General features: G+C 44.5%; 1 protein-coding gene across 1 annotated transcript in view; it reads right to left on the bottom strand.

Moving 5' to 3' along the window:
* DNAH8 (dynein axonemal heavy chain 8) overlaps positions 1–27061 on the bottom strand; it is a 230915-nt gene that overhangs the window by 59554 nt on the left and 144300 nt on the right. The window contains exons 66-75 of the mRNA XM_038761016.1: positions 26829–26947; positions 25653–25756; positions 23058–23234; positions 22386–22553; positions 21392–21607; positions 16600–16737; positions 14892–15019; positions 9049–9220; positions 7206–7361; positions 504–659 (exon numbers count right to left, since the gene is read on the bottom strand). Coding sequence (XP_038616944.1) covers positions 504–659; positions 7206–7361; positions 9049–9220; positions 14892–15019; positions 16600–16737; positions 21392–21607; positions 22386–22553; positions 23058–23234; positions 25653–25756; positions 26829–26947 — 1534 coding nt within the window. The remainder of the gene's footprint in view (positions 1–503; positions 660–7205; positions 7362–9048; positions 9221–14891; positions 15020–16599; positions 16738–21391; positions 21608–22385; positions 22554–23057; positions 23235–25652; positions 25757–26828; positions 26948–27061) is intronic.

Raw genomic sequence — 27061 nt, 5'->3', positions numbered from 1 at the left:
CTTGCCTGCAGTCACCCAGCAGGTATGGGGCAGATCCGGAATTAAAACCAAGGTCCTATCAGGCCCGTGTGCATCCCACTAGACCACACTGCCTCTCGCTTGAGTGAAAGATGTGACTTGAGGGGCGGGAGTAATAATAGCATAACCATGCTTCTTCCCCAAAGAACTCACCTCTTAAGAACTACTGAACTGGCCCAAGTGCTGAATTTCTTTATTTTTCTTCTACTTGATCTTCCATATTTAGCGGCATATCGCTCTCCCTTTGGATCAATGAGCTACCCCAACAGCACAGTTTGGGGGGGTCATAAATTGCCTTTTGAACTCATTACAATAGTCCCATAAAAACAAACCAACAAAAAAGGACAAGGGAACTCCAAACCCAAAAGCGTCATTTGAAAATCGTGCCCTGCATCCATCCTTTTACAACATCGAACAAATGGATTCTGTTGCTGTTCTCTGCAGGGAAAGCAGATGTCACCATTGCACTTTTTAAAGCAACTAACCTTGAAAGTGGTGCCTGATTTAATGAAATTCTTTTCCAGTACATTATCAAGAGCTGGATCCAGCTCTTCCCATATATCCTCGATGAGAAGGGGTCGTCCCAGGGAGAGGCAATCCTCCAAGTGCGTGCGGAAATATTTATGGTTCAGAGACGTCACCTGAAAATAGATAATCCATTATTAGGAAACAAATATGAACTCTGCCCCATTTTCCGTAAAATCAAAGGATCTGTTAGGAAATAAATCTGGGGTGAAAATAATTTACACACATTTTGCTCGCCAAGGAAGGGTGGAAAAGAAACTCAGTAAGAGATCAAAGAAAGGGAGATCTAGGGTCAGGTGAATTTGTAACTCTGTGGAAAAGACTCCTTGCTATTCACCCAGGGAAGGATAACTTGACATTTCTTCCCATAAAGATCAATCCCCGGGGGAAAAGGCCAATTCCCATGCATATATGTGGCCGCAGTTCATGACAGATGCCTGTGATTTGTAGCTTAGTGAGATTTTGCACTTCATGGCGGCACCCGCCGAAGCCCTATAAAAGCACGGTTTAGTGCAATCAAAGCTGAACCACCTGCTCAAGGTAAAGTGTTTGTCAACTCATCCGTCTCACCGCCGATCCCTTTCCCACGTTCTCCCTCTGGCCTGGACCTCCTTCCCCTCCATATTACGAGACCACCACTCTTCTCACCTTGAAAGCCTCATCAAGGTCACATCTCCTCCAAGAGGCCTCTCCCAATTAAGCCCTCTTTTTCCCAACTCCCTCTCCCTTCTACGTCATCGATCCACTTGGGTCTGTACCCATGGGGCACTTGAGTGTCACTCGAGGGCACTTGGGGGCCCTTCTGAACATATTCACAATTTGTTTGTGTTAATGGTCGTCTCCCCTTCTAGACTGTCAGCTCACTGAGAGCACGAAAACTGCCTACCAAGCGCTCTGTGCACTGAAAGCGCTCAAAAAATGCCACTGATTGACTGATGTCGTGGGCAGAATTGTGTCTAGAACTCAGTAATCTTGATTCCTAGTCTGCGGGCCTCGCCATCACACCATGCTGTTTTCTCATGCTTTGTAAAGCTAGAGCCAGGACGGCAGCTCGAGAATGTGAGGCGGCTGCTGGGGAAGATTTCCAGGAAGCAATCGGAGTGACTGAAGGATCTTTAGAGTGTTTGACAGTCCAGGACAACTGCCGTCCAGATCATTTTTCTACAAAAGCATTCCACCCACGCTTCCCCACTCCTCAAGAACCTCCAATGGTTGTCCATCCACCTCTGCATCAAACAGGAACTGGTCACCGTTGGCTTTATAGCGACGCTTTGCCTCCTCCTTCCTTACCTTCCTGATTTCCAACTTCAACCCTACTGCAGAGAAGCAGCGTGGATTAGTGGATAGAGCCCGGGCTTGGGAGTCAGAAGGACCTGAATTCTAATCCCGGCCCCGCCACCTGCATGCTGTGTGACGTGGGCAAGTTACTTCGGTTCTCTGGGACTCAATTACTGCATCTATAAAAGTGGGATTATGACTGTAAACCCTAGGAGGGACAAGCACTGGATAATAATAATAATAATGATAATAATGACATTTGTTAACCTGATCACCTTGTATTCCCCCCCAGCGCTTAGAACAGTGCTTTGCACATAGTAAGTGCTTAATAAATACCATTATTATTATTATTATTAAGCGCTTACCATGTGCAAAGCACTGTTCTAAGCGCTGGGGAGGATACAAGGTGATAAAGTTGTCCCACATGGGGCTCACAGCCTTAATCCCCATTTTACAGGTGAGGTAGCTGAGGCACAGAGAAGTGAAGTGACTTGCCCAAAGTCACACGGCTGGCAAGTGGTGGAGGCGGGATTTGAACCCATGACCTCTGACTCCAAAGCCCACACTCTTTCCACTGAGCCACGCTGCTTCTCATCTAACCCGGATCTAACCCGATCAACTCGTCTCTACCTCAGCACTTACCACAGTGCCTGGCACATAGTAAGCGCTTAACAAATACCACTAAAAACAACCCATCCCTCACAATTTGCTCCTCTACCACCAACCTATCTGATTTCGTCTATCTCACTGCCGACCCCTTGTCCACATCCTGCCTCTGGCCTGGAACACACTCCCACTTCATATCCAACAGACGGTCACTCTTTCTACCTTCAAAGCCTTATTATTCATTCATTCATTCAATCGTATTTATTGAGCGCTTACTGTGTGCAGAGCACTGTACTAAGCGCTTGGGAAGTCCAAGTTGGCAACATATAGAGACGGTCCCTACCCAACAGCGGGCTCACAGGCTAGAAGGGATCACAGTCTTACTAAACACACATCTCCCCCCAACTAACCTCTCATTTCCCTTTCTCCCGCTGTCTTCTGTGTCACCTTCGCACTTGGATTTGCCCCACTTATTCACCGCTCCCTCATCCCCACAGCACTTATGTCCATATCCATCATTTATTTCTTTATTTCATGGCTGTCTCCCCCTCTAGACTGTGAGCTCTCTGGAGACAGGGAACATGTCTACCAACTCTGTTCTACTGTACTCTCCCCCAAGCGCTTAGTACAGTGCTCTGCGCATGGTAAGAGCTCAATAAATACGACTGAATGAATAAATGTGATGGATTGATTGAGAGGCAGGAGGACTAGTGAGAGATGATCCAGAGAGAATGGCGTAGTGGCTAAGGCACGGGCCTGGAAATCAGGAGGCCATGGGTTCTAATCTGGCTCTGCCACTTGTCTGCTTTGTGACACTGGGCAAGTCACTTCACTTCTCTGGGCCTCAGTTCCCTCATAATAATAATAATAATAATGATGGCATTTATAAGCGCTTCCTCTCCCGGTAATTGAATTATCCGAATTCATTTCCAGATCTGGGGCCCTTTGGCCACGCTGAGGAAGGGAAAAATTTTCCCCCTCATCGGTCTGTATGATGTAATAATAATAATGATAGCATTTATTAAGTGCTTACTATGTGCAAAGCACTGTTCGAAGCGCTGGGGAGGTTACAAGGTGATCAGGATGTCCCACGGGGGGCTCACGGTCTTAATTTTCCAGGTGAGGTAACTGAGGCCCAGAGAAGTGAAGTGACTTGCCCAAAGTCACATGGCTGACAATTGGCGGAGCCGCGATTTGAACCCACGACCTCTGACTCCGGAGCCCGGGCTCTTTCCACTGAGCGACGCTGCTTCTCCTCATCTATAAAATGGGGATTCAGACTGTGAGCCCCATGTGGGACAGGGATTGGGTTCAACCTGATTGCTTTGTATCAAACCCAGAGCTTAAAACAGAGCTTGACACATAGTAAGCGCTTAACAACTACCATTATGATTATTATTATCATTATTATTATCCATGGGCTCCTAAATGCCCCTTCAGTTCTCCTTTGCTGGGCTTTTTCTCTATCTGTCACTCCTCCCTAATGCTCTCCCCACCTAGCTCTCTCCCCAGCCCTTGGATACCCACCAACCAACCTACCCTAAGTCACATTAGTAATAATATGGTATTGATTAAGCATTTGCTAGATGGTACTGGGGTAGAGGACAAGATAATTAGGTAGGACTCAGTGGGGCAGGGATTGTGTCCTATCCGATTATCTTGCCTGTACTCCAGATTTTAACACTGTGAGGATTATAGTCTGGGGTGTATTATCCTTCTGCAACATACAGAACAGGTGAGGGAATGGTCCGCTTTTTGTTATATTGTACTCTCAGAAGTGCTTGTTCAGTGCTCTGCACACAGTAAGCGCTCAATAAATAAGACTGAATGAATGAGCGAATGAATGAACAATTTAAGACACAAATTTCCCTGTGCCTATAGCTCTTAAATACAGCCATTCGATAAGCATTTCCACAATTATGAGTGGAGAAGAAAACTTGAAGGATAAAGGCAAGCTCATAGAATGACCCTTGATTATTCCGTATCCTCCAAAGAACACTTTGAAAGCAAGGCTACAACACCTCGAAAAGTGCATCCCAAAATGCTATGTATTTTATCACTTTGCAATTTCCATTTTAATTTCACATCATAGCACTCGTACAAGAAATGAACTTTCCGAACCTTAGAGTAATCGTATTTGTTTGATTTATCACAAAACAGAAACATTAGATTAAACAGCGATATGTAATAGTAGCACCACATAAGGCTTTGTATACCGTCTCTTTCCGAAGAGCACAGAGCTTTTACAAGTCAAATCTCATTAGATTAAGTTTGTTTTATCTCAATACAATGAAAACTCCATTATCCAATATGCCTGGAACAGAGGCAAGCTCAGATGCTGAGATATTCCCGCTAATTGAATTATCCGAATTCATTTCCGGATCTGGGTCCCTTTGGCCATGCTGAGGCAGGGAAAAATTTTCCCCCTCATCGGTCTGTATGATATAATAATAATAATGATAGCATTTATTAAGTGCTTACTATGTGCAAAGCACTGTTCCAAGCGCTGGAGAGGTTACAAGGTGATGAGGTTGTCCCACGGGGGGGGCTCACAGTCTTAATCCCCATTTTACAGATTGAGGGAACTGAGGCCCAGAGAAGTGAAGTGACTTGTCCAAAGTCACACAGTTGACAAGGGGCGTAGCCGGGATTTGAACCCATGACCTCTGACTCCAAAGCCCGGGCTCTTTCCACTGAGCCACGCTGCTTCTCTGATATCATCGCATTTTGGTGCATATCCTTGCAGCCTATACAGACGTGGGAGGCGAGTGAAGTGACTTACCCAAGATCACAGAGCAGGTAAGTGGCAGAGGCGGAATTCGAACCCAGAGCCTCAGACTTCCAGGCCTGGGCAATTTCCACTAAACCATGCTGCTAAGGAGACAACTGCAGAGACTTTTAGACTGTGAGCCCACTCTTTTAGACTGTGAGCCCACTGTTGGGTAGGGACTGTCTCTATATGTTGCCAATTTGTACTTCCCAAGCGCTTAGTACAGTGCTCTGCACATAGTAAGCGCTCAATAAATACGATTGATGATGATGATGAGAGGCCAGACCTGCATGCTGCACTCAAGACTGTTCTCTTGACTGTTCTCTAGGCTCTTCTCGCCCTCTAGACTGTAAGCTTGTTGTAGGCAAGAACTGTGTCTTTTATATTGCTAAATAGTACTCTCCCAAGCGCTTAGTACAGTGCTCTGCACACAGTAAGTGCTCACTAAATATGATCGACCGACCGACTGACGAGAAAGGAGTCGCTGCTCTCTTTGAGTAGAAGCTTTGAAAGGATTGGGAGACAGAGAAGCAAAACTGAAAATAACACCAAGCCTTCCAAAAAGTCTTTTCGTTTGCATGATAATAATAATAATAATAATGGCATTTGTTAGGCACTCACTATGTGTCAAGCAGTGTTCTAAACGTTGGGGTCGATAGCAGCCCATGGGGTCAGACGCAGTCCCTGTCCCACAAGGGGCTTACGGTTTCCACAGGACAGAGACAGGGATTGAAATCCCGCTTTACAGATGAGGAAGCTGAGGGACAGAGAAGGGAGTGACTTGCCTACGGTCACAGAGCAGGCAAGCGGCGGAGCCGGGTATTAGTGCTTTGCACATAGTAAGTGCTTAATAAATCAATCAATCAATCGCATTTATTGAGCGCTTACTGTGTGCAGAGCACTGTACTAAGCACTTGGGAAGTACAAGTCGGCAACACATAGAGACAGTCCCTACCCAACAGCGGGCTCACAGTCTAGAAGCAATAAGAAATTATATAAGAATTATATATATTATATAATTATATAAGAAATTATATATAGGCATATAATTTCTTATATAATATATATAAAATAAAAAAATAAGAAGAAATAAATGCTATTATTATTATTATTATTATTATTATTAGAATCCAGGTCCTCCTACTCCCAGGCTCAGGCTTTTCCACTAGGCCAACACCCACAACGTTTTCCCGTCACTCCGGCAGCAGTGGATCAATTTATTTTATATATATTATATAAGAATATATAGAAATATAAATATATATATTTATTTTATATATTATATAAGAAATTATATATAGGTATATAATTTCTTATATAATATATATAAAATAAATAAGAATAAGAAGAAATAAATGCTATTATTATTATTATTATTATTATTATAATCCAGGTCCTCCTACTCCCAGGCTCAGGCTTTTCCACTAGGCCAACACCCACATTTTCCCGTCACTCCGGCAGCAGCGGATCAATTGAACCATTGGGGTCATCTTCGAATACAACAAGGTCATGCACAAATCTAAAAAAATACATTCATTCAACTAAAATGATTTACCATGTCTGTTTTCACTTGATTAATGTGGCCATTGCATTTTCATTACCATTTTTGATACGCTATGGGCAGGCTGGGGAAGATTTTTTCTACGTTTCATTCATTCATTCAATCATATTTATTGAGCGCTTACTGTGTGCAGAGCACTGTACTAAGTGCTTGGGAAGTCCAATTTGGCAACATATAGAGATGGTCCCTACCCAACAGCGGGCTCACAGTCTAGAAGGGGGAGACAGACAACAAAACACAACATATTAACAAAATAAAATAAATAGAAATAAGTACAAATAAAATAAATAGAGTAATAAATATGTACAAACATATATACATATATACAGGTGCCGTGGGGAGGGGAAGGAGGTAAAGCGGCGGGGATGGGGAGGGGATGAGGGGGAGAGGAAGGAGGGGGCTCAGTCAAAGTCCAGATTCCTCCTGATACACTTAAATGGGACTTACCTGCAGGTCATTTTCTTTTTCTTTCGATTTAATCCAAGTTTTCCCTTGAGTTTGAGGATCTATCAAAAGCGGGTACCTCGTTGCCTTTGTCACGATGATGCCGTTTTGAATCGAGAGGTCATCTCCTGGCAATCCCTGTAATCCCCACTCTCCGATCTAAAAAAAAAAAACCCCAAACAGAACATTTAACTCACATTTCTAAGCTAGACGCGGGGATGGTGACCTTACAGCGCTGTTACAGAAAGAAATGCGACTTTTAATAAGATCTCAAGTGGAGATTTCTTTTTCAAAAGAAAATGTGTATGGGATTTAGAAACACATCAAAGCCGAAGAAGTAAATAGAAACCCAACGGCAAGTTCATTTTTTTTTTTAACAGCAGTACCATGTTTATTTCCCCCCAAACTGTTTTTCAACTGTCCTTCTTTCAAGTATCCATGTCAAATCATGAAAGTGAAAAGTAAAATAACTAAGCATGAGAACGTAAGCAATGACATACTAAATCTAGTCCAACAGTCCATTCTTCCCAATCATTTCTAACCACATATTAGTGCCAAAGGCCCTTGTAGAATTTAAAGGAGCCTGTCAAAGTCTCCCTCTAGACTGTGAGCTCATTGTGGGCAGGGATTATCACTGTCTATTGTTGCTTTGTACTTTCCCAAGCACTTAGTGCAGTGCTCTGCACATAGTAAGTGCTTAATAAATACGATTGAAAAGATTTAAGCTCCTTGTGAGCAGAGACGGTGTTACTCAACTCTATCATGTTGACTAAGTCGCTTGGGAGAACAGTAATAATAATAATAATAATAATTCTGGCATTTGTTAAGCACTTATTATGTGCCAGGCACCGTACTAAGCGCTGGGGTGGATACAAGCAAATAGGGTTGGACGTCGTCCCTGTCCCACGTGAGCTCACAGTCTCAATCTCCATTTTACAGATGAGGTAACTGAGGCATAGATAAATTAAGTTACCCGCCCAATGTCGCACAGCAGACAAGTGGCAGAGTCAGGATTAGAGCCCATGACCTATTGCTTATTGGAGAAGCAGCGTGGTTCAGTGGAAAGAGCCTGGGCTTTGGAGTCAGAGGTCATGGGTTCAAATCCCGGCTCCACCACTTATCAGCTGGGTGACTTTGGGCAAGTCACTTCACTTCTCTGGGCCTCAGTTCCTTCATCTGTTAAATGGGGACGAAGACTGTGAGCCCCCCGTGGGCAACCTGATCACCTTGTTAACCTCCCCAGCGCTTAGAACAGTGCTTTGCACATAGTAAGTGTTTAATAAATGCTACCATTATTATTATTATTATTATGACCTTCTCACTCCCAGGCCTGTGCTCTATTCACTGTGCCGCGCCACCCTCTTTGTCACCCAAATGGATGGGCAAAGATCAATCAAACGATCGTATTTATTGAGTGCTTACGGTGTGCTTGGGAGGGTACTTTACTTTTTGCCACAAACGTCCATGGATTCAGCTAGCCTTTTTCGGAGCCTTTAGACTCCACACACGATAAAGCGCTCAATAAATCCATTTGATGGATTGCTCAGCTTCAACCGTAAAGAATTCCTCGTGACCACTCTCTGCTGCGACAGAGTGTTTTCTTTTGTTTGTTTGGAATCCATGTTCGACCGTCCCCAGTCCTGATGGTAGGCAATTTGGCGAACGACCATTTCAAGTTCACCCTGCTCTCTTCTTTCAATCCTCCAGCCCGAAGAGCCCTATTCTTTTTCAGCTATTCCCATAAGGAAGCTACTTCCTGCCTTCATCAACCCCTCTCTAGCACCTTTAAAGATTAAAACGCGGTTAAATGAAATTTAAAAGCAAGAGAGGGCTTTGGAAAACTTACTGTCGGAGGATCCACCAACATTGAAATCAGGTTGAGGTTTTCGGTGAAGGGAATTTTCCGCACTTTCATCTCTACTTCCCAGAGTTCTTTAAGCAACAGATTCCTAAAGATTTGATTAAAGGGACCACAGTAGGACAGGAAACCAGTAGACAACAAGACATCGCCCACAAGTCTAAGGAAAAAAGAAAAACGCAGTACAAACATAATGTTGGGCTTATGAAGAAAGTTATCGCGGGCATATCTGCTGTACACATCACTTTCAGTGTGTTCTAAGGCAGTTCAGTAGCTTTTGAATACTAAGGAATGCCACGAGAAGCAGCACGGCATAGTGGATAGTGCACAGGCCTGGGAATCAGAAGGTCATGGGTTCCAATTTCACTCTGCCCCCTATGTGGCCTTGGACAAGTCACTTTACTTCTCTGGGCCTCAGTTCCCTCATCTGCAAAATGGGGATTGAGACTGTGAGCCCCACATGGGACAAGGACTGTGTCCAACCCAATCTGCCTGTCTCCAACTGTACAGTGCTTGGCAAATAGCAAATGCTTAACAAATACCACTATTATTATCATCATTATTATTCTGTTCCGATGTATATGAATTGGGTCTGCTTGCGGGTGGGGGAAATCATAGTTTCAACACTGCTACAAGTCCTTAGAGTACTTATGTACTCTGAAAATGACGGCTCACCTGTTTCAATATGCAGGAGGATATTGTTAGTATGTTAGGAGGTTAGGAGGTTAGTATGTTTGGTTTTGTTCTCTGTCTCCCTCTTTTAGACTGTGAGCCCACTGTTGGGTAGGGACTGTCTCTATATGTTGCCAACTTGGACTTCCCAAGCGCTTAGTACAGTGCTCTGCACACAGTAAGCGCTCAATAAATATAATTGATTGATTGCTAGGAAGGAAGATGGGGTAATTACAACACCGACAGTGGAAAAAGTGGCAGAAATCGCTGATGGCACCCATGACTTGAAGAAGGGCCACTGGCCTCCCCGGGTTATAGGGTCTTCCACAGGTTACAAAACTGAAATCCCGGAAGCCCTTTTACTGATGAAAGCTTTGGTTAAAAAGCTGTCGTGGAAGTCGCTTGCTTTTAACAGTTGTGGCCAACGGCAGAAGGGGTATTATTGTAATGGGTTCTAATCCCAGCTCTACCCCTCATCTGCTGGGCGACTTTGGGCAAGGCGCTTCACTGCTCTGTGCCTCGGTTCCCTCATCTGTAAAAAGAGGATGAAGACTGTGAGAACCCGTGTGGGACAGGGCCTCTGTCCAACCTGACTAGCTTATATCTATCCAGTGCTCAATATGGTACCCGGCAAATAATGATAATAATAATAATGTCATTTATTAAGCGCTTACTCTGTGCAAAGCACTGTTCTAAGCGCTGGGGAGGTTACAAGGTGATCTGGTTGTCCCACGGGGGGCTCACAGACTTAATCCCCATTTTACAGATGAGGGAACTGAGGCCCAGAGAAGTGAAGTGACTTGCCCAAAGTCCCACAGCTCACAATTGGCGGAGCTGGGATTTGAACCCATGACCTCTGACTCCAAAGCCCGGGCTCTTTCCATTGAGCCATGCTTCTGCAGCGGGGTCTCTCTCTCTCTCACACTCACACACACACACACACACACACACACACACACACACACACACACACACACAATACCCCTAAAAAAATACCATTAGTTTCCCCTGAATCTGTAAGTTCGTTATGGGCACGGAATGTATTCGCTAATTCTGTTGTGCTGTTACTCTCCCAAGCACCCAGTACAGTGCTCTGCACATAGTAAGTGTTCAATAAATAGCACTGACTGATTGAGTAGCTTTTCTGCCACTGTTGACAATACTGCTGGGCATGTTACTAAATGGTTGCAAAGTCAATAGGGAAAATAACATTTTATACCCAATCAATCATCCACCAATGGTATTTACTGAGCACTTACTGTTTGCAGAGCACTGTACTAAGCACCTGGGAAAGAACAATAGTACAGGTGGTAGACACGATCCTTTCCTAAAAAGAGTCGCGCGTTCAAATGCAATGTTAGGGTTTGGTTTAAGTGTGTGGACACCCCTAAATCCAGTCATGCTGAGACAGGGAGCAGGGATATTTTTATACCTGAACCCAATATTGGCATAACTCTGACACGTCGGGATTATATTGGTTGACGATGTGGCTGTATCATGAACGACTCTTTGGGAGATACATTTTACCACAGACTTTAGGGTTATCAATTGGCATCTGAACCGGAAACTCTGGAAAAATATCACATTCCTTCATGTGCCATCCCGCTGTTACATTAAATATCACTAAATCGCTGTTTACGCTTGATTAGAGTACTTCAAAGCACAGCATCACCACACTGAATAAATGAAACGCCGCGGTGGATACAAGCAAATCAGGTTGGACACAGTCCCTGTCCCACGTGGGGCTCACAGTCTCAATCCCCATTTTACAGAGGAGTTAACTGAGGCCCGGAGAACTGAAGTGACTTGTCCAAGGTCACACAGCAGAGACCAAATCACAGCAGAGCTGGGATTTGAACCCACGACGTTCTGACTCAGCCCACTGTTGGGTAGGGACTGTCTCTATATGTTGCCAACTTGGACTTCCCAAGCGCTTAGTACAGTGCTCTGCACACAGTAAGCGCTCAATAAACACGATTGATTGATTGATTGATTGACTCTCATGCTGCTTCAAACAACGGACAAACCTTCCCAAGTCTGTGCACTGATGATTGCTTTATGTCAGCTCAGGTGGTGCGGGGGGCGGTCCTGCTTCTCTGACAGGGCTGGACCCAAAGAGGCCCAACTTTGTTTTTTATCACGGTTCTTGAGAAGTGCTTATTACGTAGCAGGCACTGTCCTAAGCGCCGGGACCGATACAAGACAATAGGTTGGACAGTCCCATGTATATCCATTCGTTCATTCAAGAAGCAGCGTGGCTCAATGGAAAGAGCCCGGGCTTTGGAGTCAGAGGTCACGGGTTCAAATCCCAGCTCCGCCACTTGTCAGCTGTGTGACTTTGGGCAAGTCATGTAACTTCTCTGAGCCTCAGTTACCTCATCTGTAAAATGGGGATGAAGACTGTGAGCCCCTTGTGGGACAACCTGATCAAACTGTACCCTTCCCAGCGCTCAGAACAGTGCTTTGCACATAGTAACTGCTTAATAAATGCCATTATTATTATTATTATTATTATCTGCAGCGCTTGGTCTAAACATCTGGCTGGACATTTGCCTAGCTTAAGGCATTAAAAAATATAGTTTGCATCTTTGGGGTGGTTGAATGCATACTGGATGTGTCTCTGTGTTGTATGTATTGTGGGCTGATTGGAACTGGGGTATGCACGGTAACCTGGGGTATTAATTGTAATCTGGGGTACATGTTATAACCTGGGGAACACCTCTAAATGATCTGAATGTGACCGCCCCAGCTCCCCTTGACATAGTATTTGAAAGCTCATTAAATCAATAATGGGCAGGTGGTGAATATATATAAATACAGAAAAAGAATGGGTTTTGAAAGTTATGATCTTGGGAAGTGGCATGCCCTAGTGGAAAGAGCACGGGCTCGGGACACAAGGAACCTGGCTCTAATCTTGGTTCTGCCACTTGCCTGCTCCGTGACCATGGGCAAGTAACTTAACTTCTCTATGCCTCAGCTTCCCCATCTGCAAAATGGGGATGAAACATCTTTTCTCCATCCCCCTAAGACTGTCAATCCTTTGTGGAGCCGGGACTTTGATCTGATTATCTTGCATCGACCCCAATGCTTGGTATAGTGCTTGGCACATAGTAAGCACTTAACCAATCCCGCCACTGTAATAATAATTATCATTATTATCATTAAAGAGTATGGCCCTGGAAGTCAGAGGATCTGGATTCTTATCCTGACTCCACCGCTTTCTTGCCGTGTGACTTTAGACAAGTCACTTGTCCTCTTTGGGCTTCCGTCTGCTCATCCGTCAAACCTGTTCTCCCTCCTATATAGTCCCTGTCCTTGTGGGACAGAGACTGCATCTAACCTATCTCATATCTGCCCCGAAACTTAGAACGGTGCTTTTGACACACAGCAAGTGCTTAACGAACCTCATCATCATTATTATTAGGATTCTGAATTAAGACTTGCAGCTCTAACTCTCTGGTTCACACATCCTTTCGCAGCATCTGGTAATTACACCTAGATTCTGGTGGCAGAGTGTGCTGAGAGAGGGCGGGGGAAAGGTAGAAGCTGTTTTAGTGACAAAATGGGGCACTAAGACAAAGAATTGGCATGGGCGAGAGACGGAATGTGACTAGTTTGATGATTGCTTTACCACACCAATTACATCCCCTAGCGCACTGGCAGATGAAATATCGCATAGGTGCTAACATATTTGTCAAAAGCCACAAAACGAAAACTCCCATATTTTCCATTTCTGCCATTTCCTAATTCCTTTTCTTCACTGCTCTCAGCAAAGCATGCTATTTTGAACCCGCCCCCCCCCCCCCCCCCCAAAAGCATTTTATTTTCAACCCAGGTGTGATAGATAATTTACAAAGACACTAGAGGATCCTCAGTTTGGCGAGCAGCGGGTATAGGAAATGAGAAGCTCATTTACCAGGCAGATTAAAAATTTGAGAGGCAGAATAAAAAGGATATCAGGGTAGTACAACTAATAGCTGCCACGGGGAAAACAGATTTTACTGCTGTGGTGTAGGGAATCGACTGTTGCTCCTTCACTGGGGAATCTCGGGAAAGAAATCACCATCAGACGTGTCATCTTTGAATATGAAGAACAGTTACAAAGAGAGACAGAAAATAGTACTGTCTGCCTAGGACTTCAAGTGGTATTAAAAAAGAGGTAGCATTGCTTAGTGGAAAGGCAGTCAGGAGGTCACGGGTTCTCATCCCGGCTCCGCCACTTGTCTGTTGTGTGACCATGGGCAAGTCACTCGACTTCTCTGGGCCTCAGTTTCCTCATCTGCAAAATGGGGATTGAGACTGTGAGCCCCACATGGGGCTGTCCACCCTACTTGCTTGCATCCACCCCAGAGCTAGTACAGTGCCTGGAACATAGCAAGTGCTTAAAAAATACCATCATTATTATGACTATGATTATTATTATTATATGGGTCCCAAAATTAAAGGGAGGGAACTGATCATCATCAACCATCATCAATCGTATTTATTGAGTGCTTACTGTGTGCAGAGCACTGTACTAAGCGCTTGGGAAGTACAAATTGGCAACATATAGAGATAGTCCCTACCCAACAGTGGGCTCACAGTCTAAAAGGGGGAGACAGAGAACAAAACCAAACATACTAACAAAATAAAATAAATAGAATAGATATGTACAAGTAAAATAAATAAATAAATGAAAATAGAGTAATAAATACGTACAAACATATCTACATATATACAGGTGCTGTGGATACAGGTGTATCCACCCCAGAGCTTAGTACAGTGCCTGGAACATCGTAAGTGCTTAAAAAATACCATCATTATTATGATTATTATTATTATATTGGTCTCAAAATTAAAGGGAGGGAACTGATAAGTCAAAGCTTGATAAATACCACCGATTGACGCCACAGTCCCATTCTGAGACAAACTAGCCCATTACAACTTCTCCACTGGCCTACAACAAAGCCACAGATGATCTGTCCACGAAGAGATGGGACGGATCTGGGCCTATGTCATTTTTATTCCCCTGGCCCAGGCTTCACGTAGCCACCATATTAGTGAAAAGAAGCTCAAATTCAGAAAATACTGCATGACAGCTTATGTGGAAAAAAAAAAGCCGCATCATGAAAATATTCTTCCTGGCCTCAGAGGTTGCAAACGGTCTGACGCCGACCTACCTGTTAATCTGAGCTCTGAATTCTTTACTTTGCTGAGTCCAGCGGACTTTCTCTCCACTCAGTCCATCTATAAGAGTGGAAGCTGCTTGCATCTTCCTCCGGCACACGTCCGCATCATTCAGTAAGTCCTAAAACCCAAATGAAGAATGGCTCCATGTGCTTTCAAATCTGACCGCGCCGATCCCCATGCTGGAGGGCCCATTTGTCTGACATTCCTTATATTATTATGTTTTGGGGGAAAGACGCACAATTGGATCCAGTTGCTGAAAAGTAACAAAAGTGTGGGGCCCCCGTTATGATTTTCAAGAGGGCTTCGTCCTTGTACCACGTTTAGTCACACTGCTGTTTCCATCACAAAATTGCCCCTCCCTGATTTTTGAGGAGGAAATGAGAGATTCTTTGGCGTCCCACGTAACTGTCATCAGTTAGTGTCTCTATGTGTTGCCGACTTGGACTTCCCAAGCGCTTAGTACAGTGCTCTGCACACAGTAAGCGCTCAATAAATACGATTGATTGATTGATTGATTGATTAGTAGAAGCAGCATGGTGCCGTGGACAGAGCACGGGCCTGGGAATCAGAAGATCATGGGTTCTAATCTCGGCATGGCCACTTATCTGCTGTGTGACCTCGGGCAAGCCTCTTCACTTCTCTGTGCCTCAGTTACCTCAACTGCAAAATGGGGACTAAGACTGTGAGCCCTAGGTAGGGACATGGACTGTGTCCAACCTGATTTGCTTGTATCCCCCGCTTAGTTCAGTGCCTGTCACTTAGGAAGTGCTTAATAAATACTACAATTATTATTATAGATTGGTTCATTTGGCACTACATCAGGTTCACGTCTGGGTCAGCAATGCAACAAGGTTTGGGACTCCTTGGTACCATCTGAAGTGAAGAGAAATTATTATGGCTATTTGCTGTAATTATTAAATAAACAAAAGACAGAAATAAAGGTAGAAGCCTTTGCTAATGAATCATTTTTGGAACCTTCCCAGTCCCTGGGAACGACCAAGAGTTCTCAGCTGAGGGGTGGGAACTGGTTGATTTTCCTGTCAGTATTTAAGAGAAGCAGCGTGGCCCAGTGGAAAGAGCCCGGGCTTTGGAGTCGGAGGTCATGGGTTCAAATCCCGGCTGCGCCGCTTGTCAGCTGTGTGACTTTGGGCAAGTCACTTCATTTCTCCGCGCCTCAGTTACCTCATCTGTAAAATGGGGATTAAGACTGTGAGCCCCCAGTGGGCCAACCTGATCACCTTGTAACCTCTCCAGCGCTTAGAACAGTGCTTTGCACATAGTAAGCGCTTAATAAATGCCATTATTATTATTATTATTATTTTTCAACAGCCTCACGACAGCTGTACCATTCAACAGTTAGCTCAAACGGCAACTGACCGCTGTTGACCACCGGCTTATCCGCCACCTGCTAATGGCAGCAAGGCTTTGGGGTTTTTTGGTTTTCTTTATGGTATTTATTAAGCGCACCGTACTAAGCACTGGGACCGACATAAGCTAATCGGGTTGGACACAGTCCCTGTCCCTGGTGGAGCTCACGGTCTTACTCCCCATTTTACAGATGAAGAAACCGAGGCCCAGAGAAGTCGAGTGACTTGCCCCAGGTCACACAGCAGTCTGGGCTCCTGAAACCGAATTGAAAGGGCTTCTCAATATACAGGCCCTCGAGCCAATTTCATATTCGTGCGAAATTTCTCTCACCATTTTCTCTGTCATTGCTGCATCAAATTTTGCTTGCACTTTGTCCAGCTCAGCTTGTTTTTCATCCAACAGTGCCTGAGCCTTGTCCAGCTCGGCATTCGCTACGGCCAAACGCCCTTGTTGCTTGGCCAAGTTGACCTTGGAATTGGGAATAGGAAGTTAGTAATGGGATAGAATTATATTAGCTTCATTAAACATTCAGCTGTTGTTAAACTGGCAGTCGACAGGGCTATGAAAATGACCTATTCCATGGTAACATTAGCCACCTTACCTGACACTGCCCGGGAAAATTGAACTGATTTTGGATGTTGCCTAAAGTGCACGTGTAGAGTCCTTGCAAATGCTAAAAATGAATATGACAATGAGCTTTCTGTTTTTCAAATTTCAAAACAATTTGTTAAACCCTGTTTTTCATTTTGCCATCAGTACCAAGCACCCAAATTGTTTTTTCCCATTCTGTACCCTTGAAAACGCAACATAAAGCTGACCATGGGAAAGCTCCTTGTGGGCAAGGAATGTGTCTACCAACTCTGCTACAGTGTACTCTCCCAAGTATGTAATACAGCACCCTGCACCCAAGTCCTCAATAAATGCAGCTGATTGATAAAAAAAGGAGTTTTTTTTCTTTAAAAAATGGGATTTGTTAAACACTTACGATGTGCCAGGCACTTATACTGAGCACAAAATAATCAGGTTGGACACAGTACATGTCCCATATGGGGCTCAAAGTCATAATCCCCTTTTAACAGATAGGAAACTGAGGCCTAGAATGTAACCTCATCTGTAAAATGGAGATTAAAACTGTGAGCCCCATGAGGAACAGGGACTGTGTCCCATCCAATTCGCTTGCATCCACCCCAGCGCTTAGTACGGTGCTTGGTACATAGTAAGAACTTAAATACTTAAATACGAGAAGCAGCGTGGCTCAGTGGAAAGAGCATGGGCTTTGGAGTCAGAGGTCATGGGTTCGAGTCTCGGCTCCACCACATGTCTGCTGTGTGACCTTGGGCAAGTCACTTAACTTCTCTGAGCCTCAGTTACCTCATCTGTAAAATGGGGATTGACTGTGAGCCCCACGTGGGACAACCTGATCATCTTGTATTCCCTCCAGCGCTTAGAACAGTGCTTTGCACATAGTAAGCACTTAACAAATGCCATAAAAAAATACCACACTTATTAGAAGAGGACAAACAAGCCTTCTAAAATACAGATTCATTCATTCATTCAATCGTATTTATTGAGCGCTTACTGTGTGCAGAGCACTGTACTAAGCGCTTGGGAAGTCCAAGTTCGCAACGTATAGAGACGGTCCCTACCCAACAGTGGGCTCACAGTCTAGAAGTGGGCTCACAGTCTAGAAATAGAATAGTAAATATGTGCAAGTAAAATAGAGTAATAAATATGTACAAACATATATACAGGTGCTGTGGGGAGGGGAAGGAAGCGGGGGGATGGGGATGAGGTAAGATTTGGATATAAATAGATGGCTATAAATAGAATTATAGCCATATACCCATCATTGATAAAATAAATCGAGTAATAAATATGTACCAGTATACACAAGTGCTGTGGGGGTGGGGGGTGAGGTAAGAGGGGGCAAGGTGATGGAGGGCTGGGCGTGAGGCCTTAGGCAGGAGGTGCGTGGCAAGGGGCGCGAGACCTGAGGCGGGAGGCGCATGGCAAGATTTAACTAGTAGCTAATGAGTAAGTGCAAGCCCCGTCACGTGTGTGCTGTGTGACCTTGGGCAAGTCACCTAACTTCTCTGTGCCTCAGCTACCTCATCTGTAAAATAGGGATTAAGACTGTGAGCCCCATGTGGGACAACGCGATTACCTTGTATCTACCCCAGCGCTTCGAACGGTACTTGGCACATAGTAAGCGCTTAACAAATCCCATCATTGTTATTAAACAACGCTAGAAATGCTATAAAAATGCAGCGGTTTTTGTTGTCCACCTCTTTTGCGCTCGTTTCTCCGTGTGGAGGCAGGTTGAAAGAAAATGCTTTGGGGGTGGGTCTTCAGCTTCCTTTTGAGGGAGGAAGGGAAAAGAGTGAGCCCGTTGCTGGGTAGGGACCGTCTCTATATGTTGCCGACTTGTACTTCCCAAGCGCTTAGTTCAGTGCTCTGCACACAGTAAGCGCTCAATAAATACGATTGAATGAATGAATGAATCACGTTGAGCACAGAGTATCAGGTGGCCAATTTCCAGATGAGCTCATGGAGGTCCAGAGATGGGAAGTGACTTGCCCAGGGTGACACAGTAGAGAAGTGGGGGAACTGAGATTAGAACCCACGACCTTCTATCTCCCAGGCCTGTGCTCTAGCCACTGTGCTGCCATGCTTGACGAATGAATGCCCGATCCCGCCCGGGCCCCTGCTGCTAGCAACCAAGGGGTTGTAGCTCCTCCTCTCCCATTTTATTCCATCCCGAAGACCTCGGCTGAGGAGTGGCATCTTCCTCAGTGACTCCTGTCCACCTGTTTCGTTTTGTTGTCTGTCTCCCCCTTCTATTCCTTCATTCATTCAATTGTATTTATTCACAGCTTACTGTGTGCAGAGCACTGTACTAAGCTCTTGGAAAGTACAAGCTGGCAACATCTAGAGACGGTCCCTACCAACAGTGGGCTCACAGTCTCGAAGGGTGAGACAGACAACAAAACAGATTAACAAAATAAAATAAATAGAATATGTACGAGTAAAATAGAGTAATAAATATGTACAAATATATATACATATATGCAGGTGCTGTGGGGAGGGGAAGGAGGTAAGGCGGGGGGGTGGGGATGGGGAGGAGGGGGGAGAGGAAGGAGGGGGCTCAGTCTGGGAAGGCCTCCTGGAGGAGGTGAGCTCTCCCACATGGGGCTCACAGTCTTCATCCCCATTTTACAGATGAGGGAACTGAGGCCCAGAGAAGTGAAGTGACCTGCCCAAAGTAGACTGTGAGCCCATTGTTGGGTAGGGACCGTCTCTATATGTTGCCAACTTGGACTTCCCAAGGGCTTAGTACAGTGCTCTGCACACAGTAAGTGCTCAATAAATATGACTGAATGAATGACTCCCTAGCCACCCCCCACCGCCCTCCAAATACCCACTCAACTCCGGGTGACAGTGGGAAAGGCAGGGGTGACGGAGGGAGGCGGGAGTGCCAAAAAATGTTTTTTTCTTCCTTTCTGCACCGTTCACTAGACCATGTCAAAACTGGCTGTCTTACACTGACCCCAGTGCTTAGTACCAGTGCTTAGAACAGTGCTTGGCCTACAGCAAGTGCTTAATAAATAATACCATCATTATTATTATTATTATTACAATGCTTTAGAAGCAGCATGGCCTAGTGGATAAAGCACGGGCCTGGGAGTAAGGAGGAGCTGGGTTCTAATCCCGGCTCTGCTGCTTGTCTGCTGTGTGACCCTGGGCGAGTCACTACTCTGGGCCTCAGTTCCCTCATCTGTAAAACGGGGACTAAGATTTCTGAGCCCCATGGGGGACACCAGACTGTATCAAATGTGATCAGCTTGTGTCTGCCCCAGTGCTTATTATGGTGCCTGGCACATAGGTAGCACTTAACAAATACTGCAAAGAAATGCTTGGAACAGAGTTAAGTGCACTCCATATATAACACAACTTACTAGTTCATTCATTCATTCAATCGTATTTATTGAGCGCTTACTGTGTACTGTGTGCTGGGAAGTACAAGTTGGTTGAAAATCTAGAGGACACTGGGTATCTCCTGGGATTGATGACACAGTACATATACTTTGAAAATAGAAATAAAACTCTAGATGTACCTGGCTATTTATATGTCCTACTTTGGGGAGGGGATACGACCAGGTGAAATTCCCAATCAAATGGCTTCCCCCTGATGTTAGATCCTGGAAACACTAGGAAGGAAAGGACTCCATTCCCATGATTGGATGGTGGTCTCCAAACCACCAGGCCTACCTCCAGAATTTCACTAACATAACGTTCAATATTAAGTGCTAGCTGTGTGCCGAGCACTGCACTAAGGGCTGGAAGAGAATACACAGGTAGGAATTAAACACGGTCCCTGTCCCTCGGGAGACTCACAATCTAAAGCATTCAGGAGATCAACTGGAATCTAGGTTTGTGTAGGCAGAGGCCACAGGAAGAAATCCTGAGCGAGCATGTCTTGTCCGTGTATGTTTCAACCTTACATACTGATGCAATAGTGAATTTGGTGAGAGTGAAAATTGGGACCAATAAAAAATGTTACCAAAATGAAGTGCACATTGCAGAAATGTAGGCAAAATGAACTTAGTACAGAGGTAAACAAGACACAAACGATGAAGCAGGGTTTTTTGAGACCCTTTAGAAAACTCTGAAAATCTTCTTTTTTACTAAAACCTCACTGTAAATTCCATCTTTTTCTTCTGTTGTATTCTGAAGAGCTCAGGGAGTTCTCCCCCAAGCTTTTAAAATTCTACCAACGTTTGTGCACTAGAGGATTATAAAACTTGGCTGCTAGTCATTCTGCTTCTACGACCCCCTCTAACTTCTTAAACGGTCAGAGTGAGAATTGGGAATTTCCTCATCTCTCAAGTAGGGAGCAGAAGATCATCTTCTTTGACAGCCTCTCTCTCCGCAAATGTGGATTCCTTTTGGAAGTCAGAACTATTTTGCAAAATGCAATGCAAGGCACTGCAATATAAGGCGTGGATGCAACCAGGAGTGTGCAGGCAAAAAAATGCAGAATGTATTATGACGACTTTCACATTCCTGCTTATTCTTATGAGACTAAGAATATCAATTTAATGAGGTATACATGTTCTCTTACCTTAAGCGGCAACACTTCCCGATTGATTCCATAAAAAGTGGCCATTGCAAGTGTCCAAGACAATAGTCCAGCAACATTCCCACAGACCTTTTTGCCATTCTCGAAAGTATAGTCATCCATCAAAAAATATGGCTGTAGTAACTCTACTGTTTCTTCATTAATACTATCTTTGGGGAATTGCTGGAGGCTTTGTAGGAATCCCGAGGCACTCATCAACTGCAAAGAAAAATGACATTACTGGGAAGAATCAAACTTCCCTACTTTCAAAACTTCAGTGCACACTCCTCAATGAGCAATCCTGACCCATAATAAAAGTGACCGTGATCTGCCTCCAAATATTTACCTGCCGTTCAGTTTGAACATGAGGCTATTGAGAGTGAAATTTTTATTCACGAGTGACTGACCTGCACATTTGCTGGGGAAATTCAGTGTAGATCTAAGTTAATCAGGTTAGACACAGTCCCTGTCTCGTATGGGGCTCTCTGTCTTTATCTCCATTTTACAGGTGAGGGAACCGAGGTCCAGAAAAGTGAAGTAACTCGCCCAGTGTCACACAGCAGACAAAGAGTGGAGCGGGGATTAGAACCCAGGTCCTGTGGTCTTTTCCCACTATGCCGCTCTGCTTCTGAATGGCATTTATTGAGCGCATACGGAGTTGCAGCACACTGAAATAAGCACTTCAAGAGTACAACAGAGTTGGTTGACTCGTTCCCTGACCACGAGGAGCTTATCAATCAATCAGTTGTATTTGAGAGCTTACTGTGTGTCTCTCCCACTGTGCTTGGGAGAGTACAACAAGACAGTATAAAAGGCACATTCCTTGCCCACAAGGAGCTTGCGGAGACATAGACGCTAATACGAATAAATAAATTACAGATATCCCCGAAGTGCTCTAGGGCTTATGGTCTACCAGGAGAAGCAGACTTTAAAATCGACTACGGATCGGTGGTGTGGGGCTGAGGGTGGGGGGCTTTTGAGCCGAAAGCTGACGTACTTTCAGGGACTCTCCCCAGGACGGTTTGCAGCAGGGCTTTTCCGGGTCCAGCGTAACGGGGTCTATTTTCTTTTGGAAGAGTAACAGGCAGCAATCCATGATTCTCATAATGAGATGAGGGGGCTTGGCCAGTTTCCTCACCGTGGCAATATCCACGGGTTTGATGGTCTGTAAATGGAGTTAGAAAAGATCAAATACCTTATAACCATGTCAACTATTTTCTCAGGTGAAATGATCGAATTACGAGGCTCAAACGGATTCTGAAAGATTATCTAGTTCAGCCTGCTAGCTTCAGGCCGGACCGCCCCTTAACTAGCTCACAGTCTGCTCGAAAATGAGATTTCCTTTGCTAACCCGCTTCAAGGTAAAACAACCCTCGCCGACAGGAAATGCTTCCTTGATGAAGGCCATAATTCATTCTATTTGTTCTGCTCTCGTACAATGCAGATTTATGGCCGTGGAAGTCGAGACTTTCCAAAGTTTAGTTATTTGGCATTGAGATAATTACATAAATGGAAACCATGTAATTGGAGTGTCTGAAATTGTAAATCATGTTAAGAAACCACTTTGGTTTCCTGAGCGCCACAGTCACCTCGCAAGGGAAGATTTTAAATATGATAAATACCCTGTTAATATGTCTTTCCGAGAATTGATTAAAGTATACACGCTTACATTTAACGCGGCTTCTGCTTCCTCTAACGCTGGTTTGGCTGCCTCTAGTTTGGATTCAGCTATTACTTTTTCGCAATCGATTTCATCTACAATTTTTTGGGCTCTGTCCTTCACCTCCTGCACTTCATTTTTCACTTTGGCTGAAGCCTGGGCACTTACGGTAACCTCTGCTAGCACCTATCAACGGCACGTAGGAAAAACAGTGAAAACTCAAGAAATGAGAAAATTGTTCACGTAGCTAATGTAGTTCATTCATTTATTTTATTGAATGAACTCGTTAAGCACTTGTTACGTGCCAGGCTCTGTTCTAAGAGCTGGGGTAGATACGAGTTAATCAGGTTGGACACAGTTCCTGTCCCACATGGGGTTCACAGTTGAAGTAGGAGGGAGTGGGATTTAATCCCCATTTTACAAATGGGATAACAGAGGCATAGAGAAGTGACTTGCCCAGGGTCATGCCGCGGACATGTGGCAGAGCCAGAATTAGAACCCAGGCCCTCTGTGTCCCAAGCCTGAACTCTCCATTAGGCCACGCTGCTTGTCCGCAGTACAGGAGAAGGGATAATATTCCACAGGGAAGGGGCAAAAGGGAAAAAATGACAGAGTCGAGAACCTCAGTCACAAATCTGGGAGATGCTGACACTTAGGAACGGGAGGTAGGAGTAGAGGACATCAAAGGAGACCCAGAAGGAATTTCACAAAAATACAAGAAGGACCGAGAAAAGAAGAGGGTCTCAAAGCTGAGATTACAAAACTTTTCAGACAAATGTGTTCGAAGAGAATTGAGATCTCAAGGATGATACAAAATGAGAAGAGCTCTTCAGACTCACTCTGAGGAGACTCTTGGAGAGCGGAGTGTAGTTTTGTTGAGCTGTGGAAACCGAAGCCAGAAAAATAATCTAAGAAGTCAAGAAGGGAGTTAAAGGAGAGGAATCTGGAGAAAATGGGTCTCCATAGTTGTTGGCCTAAGTTGTGTGATTATTTGATGACAGAGTGGCGATCTTTTGACTAAATAGGAGAGGTTCCTAATTAGGGTGTGAAAAGGACCAGGCTCCCTGATGAGTGTGGGTCCCTTTGGGAGGAATTGGGCTCTGGTAATTGGGTTGATCAGTGCTCTGTAATCCTCATACTTAAAAGTTCCTGCTCTCAGGCCAAGCAAAATTTGGATTGAATTATCGTAAGTCTACAGCAGCTGGATGCCTTTGCATTAGCTGCTCAGCGTTACTGGGCTTAAGGAACTGCCAAGTGCCCTAATGAAATCAAAGCCCCAGAGAGAATTTCCATTGTAGAAAATCTTTGCTGCTTCCTTTTGAAACCGAGGAATTGCATTCAATTTCTTTCTCTGCAATAACGTAAAATCCCACTGGTGACTTCTGTGTGTTACTGACAATAACCACAAACGATAAACTTTTCCAAGTGGTTCTCCCACTTGCCTGCTGGGTGACCTTGGTCGAATCACTTCATTTCTCAGTGCCTCAGTTTCCTCATCTTTAAAATGGGGATTCAATCCCCATTCTCCCTCCTGCTTAGACTATGAGCCCCCTTCGGGATAGGGACCATTTCTATCCTGATTATCTTGTATCTACCCCAGTGCTTAGTATAATCCTTGGAACATAGTAAGTGCTTAATACCACAATTATTATCATAACAAATTCTTCCAAGTCTTCTCCCACTCTTGTCAGCCTCCTTTCCCAAAACACCATCGAGATTATTGTAAGCGGACTGTGGCTCTGAAATAAATACATGATGTTTGCAAAATCTATACACTCAAACAAATAGCCTATCTCAGAAGTCTCAGAGACAACATATTTCAGAATAGACCGCTGCTTTTGGAGAAGGTAGCTGAACCAACTGGTGGTATTTAGGAGGATGGGGGTGATCGGTCATGTAATAATGATAATTGCGGTTTTTGGTAAGCGCTTTACTACATGCCAAACATTGTTCCAAGCACTGGGGCGGATAGAAGGTAATCAGGTTGGACACGGTTCCTGTCTCACGTGGGGCTCACAGTCTTGATCCCCATTTTGCAGATGAGGGAACTGAGGCCCAGAGAAGGTAAATGACTTGCTCCAGGTCACCCAGCAGAAAGGTGGCAGAGCCAGGATTGGAACCCACCTCCTCTGACTTCTAGACCTGTGATCCTTCCACTAGGCCATGCTGTTTGATGGGGAGGGAGAGGGAAGAAATGGGGGAGGGACCCGATCTCTCCACAACTGGGAGAAAACTCTGGCAAGACAGCAGTTGACGGTACTGTGATTTTTGAAAAGGGGGCCCTGGTCATAAACTGGAAGAAAAGAGAGAAAGTGACCCAAGTGAACACATCCTTAACAGAAATACTATTGACAGAGCTATGTACACTGTTTATGGGTATGACGATCTCCTGGTTATTTTTACAGATCAGTTCTTACCCAGAATTTTACTTTTGACAACTCATCATTATGATGGTATTTGTTTAAGCGCTTACTCCGTGTCAAGCACTGTTCTCAGCACTGGGGCAGATACAAGTAACGCCCCACAGAAGACACTGTCCCTGTCCCACATGGGACTCACATTCTTAGTAAATTAATAAAAATCCATTCACCTCAGTTTACTTACTTGATCTGCCTTTACGGAAGCCACAGCTAATTCCTTCTCCTTTACAGCAAGCTCCTGTGACAGCTTATTCACAGATTCGCTTGCCTCCATTAGCTTGTCGAGACCTAAGCAAAATAAAATCATCTGGCTAGTTTCTATGCTACTCATTTTTATCCTTATTACGAGATTTCTGTGCTGACAGTAATTGTACTGATGCTTGTATATGGCTGAAAAGACTAATGAAAGACCATGAGAGAGTTCCGTGCTGCATATTTGTGAACCAATCGAGTGGGGAGGCAAATAGGCTATTACTCTGTATATTTGTCAATCCAAAAGAATGCTAATAGTCATACCAACACCATAACTGTGAAAAAAAGCGGCCTGTTCCCATTTGGCAGTCATCGTTTTCCCATCTCCCTAAACCAGGTGTCTGAGAGAGAAAGGAACAAGTACACTTTGTTGAATATATTCTCACCTGCGTTCCTCTGAATCAGGTTTCTTCGAGCACACTCTACCTCCACTTCATTTGCACCTCCACTGAGTATCGAGTCCAGGAAACCAATGAACTGTGTCCTCTGGACTCTAAGTTCCTTGAGGGCAGGGAATGTGTCTACCGACTCTATTGTACTGTACTCTCCCTAGGCACTCAGCCCACAGCAAGCACTCAATAAATACTATTGATTGATTAATTGACTGAGAAAGAAGCTCCAATTCTGGGTTGGGGAATGGAGGGATCTTAAGGACCTCCGGGGAGGTCAAGTGAGGTGGGAAATGAGCAAATTATGGAATCCACCGTACCTGGCTTTTGCCAAAAGTCAGCCAGTCAATCAGTTGTATTCGCTGAGCGCTTACTTTGGGCAATGCAATGTACTAAGCTCTTGGGAGAATACAACAGAGCTGTAGACACATTCCCTGCCTGTAACGAGCTTCCAGTCTAGAGGGAAGCTTACAGTCTATAGGGGACTATATTTTCCTTCAGGCTAACGAGTCCTACCCCACAAATCTGCCCAAAGTATATATGGAAAATGTGAACCTCCTTCCTTTCTCCCTCCCTTTTCCTCCCCTATAAAGGAAAAGCCCCCATGAGTTTCAAGTTATCCTGTTTTTTGGCCCACTCTTACCCACCCAGCGCAAGGGAAAATTGGGTTCAAAGTGCCCCGAATCAAGCCAATAGAGAACGGATGTGATTCCTCTTACCTATGTTCATTCTCTCGGCTTGTTCGTTAATATACTTCAACTTTTCACTATAAACGTTTTTATAACCATTTATGAATGAGAGGTAAGACTTGGGCGTTACATGCGCTCTTCGCCGATACCTGAGAAGAAAAACACCTGTCATTATTTGTATAAGTATGCTCTTCCACCTCTTACCATTTTGGCGGGTCATTCCCACCAACATTTGGGATATCTGCACTTTTCACAGGGAGATT

The sequence above is a fragment of the Tachyglossus aculeatus genome, chromosome 19 (genome assembly GCF_015852505.1).
Source record: "Tachyglossus aculeatus isolate mTacAcu1 chromosome 19, mTacAcu1.pri, whole genome shotgun sequence".
Lineage (NCBI taxonomy): Eukaryota > Metazoa > Chordata > Mammalia > Monotremata > Tachyglossidae > Tachyglossus > Tachyglossus aculeatus.
The sequence above is the reverse complement of the archived record's forward strand: the minus strand, read 5'-3'. Positions and strand labels throughout refer to the sequence as shown.